General features: G+C 45.7%; 1 protein-coding gene across 3 annotated transcripts in view; it reads left to right on the top strand.

Annotated features, from left to right (window-relative positions):
• Positions 1-1,393: 1,393 nt before the first annotated feature.
• Positions 1,394-4,044, top strand: part of LOC111971721 (uncharacterized) — a 233,612-nt gene continuing 230,961 nt past the window's right edge. For all 3 annotated transcript variants that reach the window (XM_023998558.3, XM_023998544.3, XM_070446409.1), the window contains exon 1: positions 1,394-1,897. In XM_023998558.3, coding sequence (XP_023854326.2) covers positions 1,621-1,897 — 277 coding nt within the window. In that variant the 5' untranslated portion in view covers positions 1,394-1,620. The remainder of the gene's footprint in view (positions 1,898-4,044) is intronic.

Genomic DNA, 4,044 nt, shown 5'->3' with positions numbered 1-4,044 from the left:
CTCGTTAGAGGGGATGGAATGTAGGAGCATCATAGCAGAGGGGTAGACCCAGGAGGAAGATCAGTAAGTATCTGGGGAGTGAAAGGAGGGATGGGGTGCTGTTGACAAGGCTGAGATTGGATCATTATGGATTGGGAAGTGGGTTATTGTTAGTGGMGAAACACCCAGATGGGAAGTATAAGGAATGTGGGGAGGTAGAGACTGTAATGCATGTCCTGTTATATTGCAAGTGCTATTCTYAGGGTAGCAGGATATTTTTCTGTGAGCTGGCTGAATTGGGTGTAACCACATTTTTGCTTGTAACTACACTACATGACTAAAAGTATGTGGACGCCTGCTCGTCGAACATCTCATTCCAAAATCATGGACATAATATTAGTTTTGGTCCCCCCTATAACAGRCTSRTCTCTTCTGGGAAGACTTTCCACTAGATGTTGGCACATTGTTGCAGGGACTTGCTTCCATTCAGCCACAAGAGCATTAGTCAGGTTGGGSACTGATGTTGGGCGATTATGCCTGGCTTGCAGTCGGCYTTCCAAATCATCCCAAAGGTMTTCGATGGGGTTGAGMTCAGGGCTCAGTGCAAGCCAGTCAAGTTCTTCCACACCYATCTCGACAAACCATTTCTGTATGGACCTCGCTTTATGCACAGGGGGCATTGTCATGCTGAAACTGTTGCAACAAAGTTGGAAGCTRTGAATCATTTWGAATGTCATTCTATGCTGTAGCGTTAAGATTTCCCTTCACCGGAACTAAGGGACCTAGCCTGAACCTTGAAAAACAGCCCCAGACCATTATTCCTCTTCCACCAAACTTTACAGTTGGCACTACGCATTGGGGCAGGTAGCGTTCTCCTGGCATCCACCAAACCCAGATTTGTCCATCAGACTGCAAGATGGTGAAGCGTGATTCATCACTCCAGCTACGCGCTTCAGCACTCCAGCTACGCGCTTCAGCACTCGGCGGTCCCGTTCTGTGAGCTTGTGTGGCCTACTACTTCGCGGCTGAGCCGCTGTTGCTCCTAGATGTTTCCATTTCACAATAAAAGCACTTACAGTTGACTTGGGCAGCTCTAGTAGGGCAGAAATTTGATGAACTGACTTGTTGGAAAGGTAGAATCCCAGGATGGTGCCACATTGAAAGTTACTGAGCTCTTRAGTAAGGGCATTCTACTGCCAATGTTTGTCTATGGAGATTGCATGGCAMTGTGCTCGATTTTATACACCTGTCAGCAATGGGTGTGGCTGAAATAGCAGAATCCACTCATTTGAAGGCGTGTCCACATACTTTTGTATATATTGGATTATCTAGTCCACCGGGCCTGCACCAATGGGTGTGAGGCTATTAGATATTTAACTGTGTGTTTCACACTCCAGCCAGAGAATGGCAATAATACGCAGTACAGCGTGTAGTCTGAAGGAAACGGACAAGAAGTAAACGGAAGAGAATCATGACGAAGAACAACTTCCACGTTAGCGTTTTTATTTAGACGTTTTAACGTCCTGGAACTCAAAATATGATTAATTTAACTGCACATCARCATCCCATGTTGTGTTTAGTTCGAGTTGGAGACAGGATTTGTTTGATAGCTAACTAGCTAGCTGCTAAAGTTAGCCAACAATGGCTAACTGTATGATTTTTCYCACTCAAATAGCCTCCATCATGGAGGTMCTAGCGAATGCAGCKGTGGCAGAGATCTGTAAACTCGTAGACGACGACTATGCAGTGTTTCGTTTGGAAATAACTCAAAGCCAGAAAGAAAACAGGYCATTGCGGAGAAAACTACTGGAATCGAAGGTGGRACGGGAGCGCGCAGAAAGGACAGCGCGAGAGCGCGTCCTCGCRAGTCGCCCCAGTAGTGTCAAGATCCTCGACCGATACAAAGGAATGGCAAGAGGTACATTTAGACGAAGGACGAGGATGCACGGCCATTACAGGTTCATAGGCGTTGAACGTCAGTGCGTGGTCACCCTTTCCGACCCATGCCACATATGTTCAGATGTGTTACCAGAATTAGGTGTATATAGCGCTTTTAATTACAAGTAGAATGAACAGTCGCTTTAAAAAAAAAAACAATTGAACAAAACAAATGTAGGGATCTGGCAGTTCTTGGGCGATGGTCTCACGTTGTTGATTAGTGAAAACTGTTTTTTCATATTTTTGCTAATGTGTAAAAATGAACAGATACCTTATTTACATAAGTATTCAGACCCTTTGCTATGAGACTCGACATTGAGCTCAGGTGTTTCCTGTTTTCAATGGTCACTTGAGATGTTTCTACAATTTGATTGGAGTTACCTGTGGTAAATTCAATGGATTTGGAGGCACACACTTGTTTATAAGGTACCACATTTGACAGTGCGAGTCAGAGCAAAAACCAAGCCATGAGGTCGAAGGAATTTGTCCGTAGAGCCCCAAGACAGGTTGTGTCAAGACACAGATGTGAGGAAGGGTGCCAAATAATTATGCAGCGTTGAAGGGTCCCAGGACACGTGGCTCCACTCATTTTAAATGGAAGAAGTTTGGAACCACCAAGACCTTCCTAGAGCTCACCACCCGGCCAACTGGCATCGGGGAGAAAGGCTGGTCAGGGAGTGACAGAACGCAATTCCTGGACAAAGCTCCACAGTTCCTCTGTGGAGATGGGAGAACCTCCCAGAAGGACAACCATCTCTGCAGCACTCCACCAATCAGGCCTTTATGGTTACTGAGTGGCCAAATGGAAGCCACTCAGTAAAAGGCACATGACAGCCTGCTTGGCGTTTTCTAAAAGGCACCTAAAGTCTCTCAGATCATGAGAAACAAGATTCTCTGGTCTGATGAAACCAAGATTGAACTCTTTGGCCTGAATGCCAAGCGTCACTTCTGGAGGAAACCTGGCACCCTCCCTACGGTGAAGCATGGTGGTGGCAGCATCATGCAGTGGGGATGTTTTTCAGCGGCAGGCACTGGGAGACTCGTCAGGATCGAGGGAAAGATGAACGGAATAAAGTACAGAGAGATCCTTGATGAAAACCTGCTCCAAAGCGTTCAGGACCTCAGACTGGGGGCGAAGGTTCACCTTCCAACAGGACAACGACCCTAAAAACTCAGCCAAGACAACGCAGGAGTTGCTTCGGGACAAGTCTGAATGACCTTGAGTGGCCCAGCCAGAGCCCGGACTTAAACCCGATCGAACAACTCTGGAGAGACCTGAAAATAGCTGTGCAGGGATGCTCCCCATCCAACCTGACAGATCTTGAGGATCTGCGGAGAAGAATGGGAGAAACTCCGCAAATACAGGTGTGCCAAGGTTGTAGTGTCATACCCAAGAAGACTCAAGGCTCTAATCACTGCCAAAGGTGCTTCAAAGTACTGAGTAAAGGGTCTGAATACTTATGTTGTAATATTTCAGTTATTTTTAATATATTTGCTAAAATTTCCCTAAACCTATTTTTGCTCTGTCATTATGGGGTATTGTGTGTAGATTGATGAGGAAAATACTATTCTAGAATGTCTGTAAAGTAACAAAATGTGGAAAAAGTCAAGGGGTCTGAATACTTTCCGGATTTACTGTACTGTAGGTAGTACAGCCAGGCTGGGCAGCGAGGTAGAGACATTGACAGACAGGCCACGGAGCTCTWCATCTGGCACCTCGTCTTCAATTGTCACAGCTCCTCCTTAGTAGGTAGGCTGGATCATCCACCACTGAAATGTAGCACCCACCTGGGTGATGGTTCGGTGACTGTAAAAGCGCCAGTAAGACCACCACACCCTCTACAAAAGGGAGCCTCTGCATCCCCTCACACGGCTAGGAATTGGGGCAGGGGGCCAAAAAGCGATGCTGTTGATCTGGTGTTGCTGCATCATTCAAATCATATCAACGAGCTAGCAAGCCAAGACAAATATAAACTGACTTGCCAAATATAAACTGACTTGCCATAATCAGTTCTGCAATTCTGTGGGTTACCACCAGATATTTCAGTTCATTTATCAACACATTATCAAAACCAAAAGTTGATAAGAAATGCAATAAAAAAAAAAACACTTAAACAATACTATATT

Source organism: Salvelinus sp. IW2-2015, linkage group LG13 (assembly GCF_002910315.2).
Source record: "Salvelinus sp. IW2-2015 linkage group LG13, ASM291031v2, whole genome shotgun sequence".
Classification (NCBI taxonomy): Eukaryota; Metazoa; Chordata; class Actinopteri; order Salmoniformes; family Salmonidae; genus Salvelinus; species Salvelinus sp. IW2-2015.
This window is presented reverse-complemented; position numbering and strand designations above follow the sequence as displayed.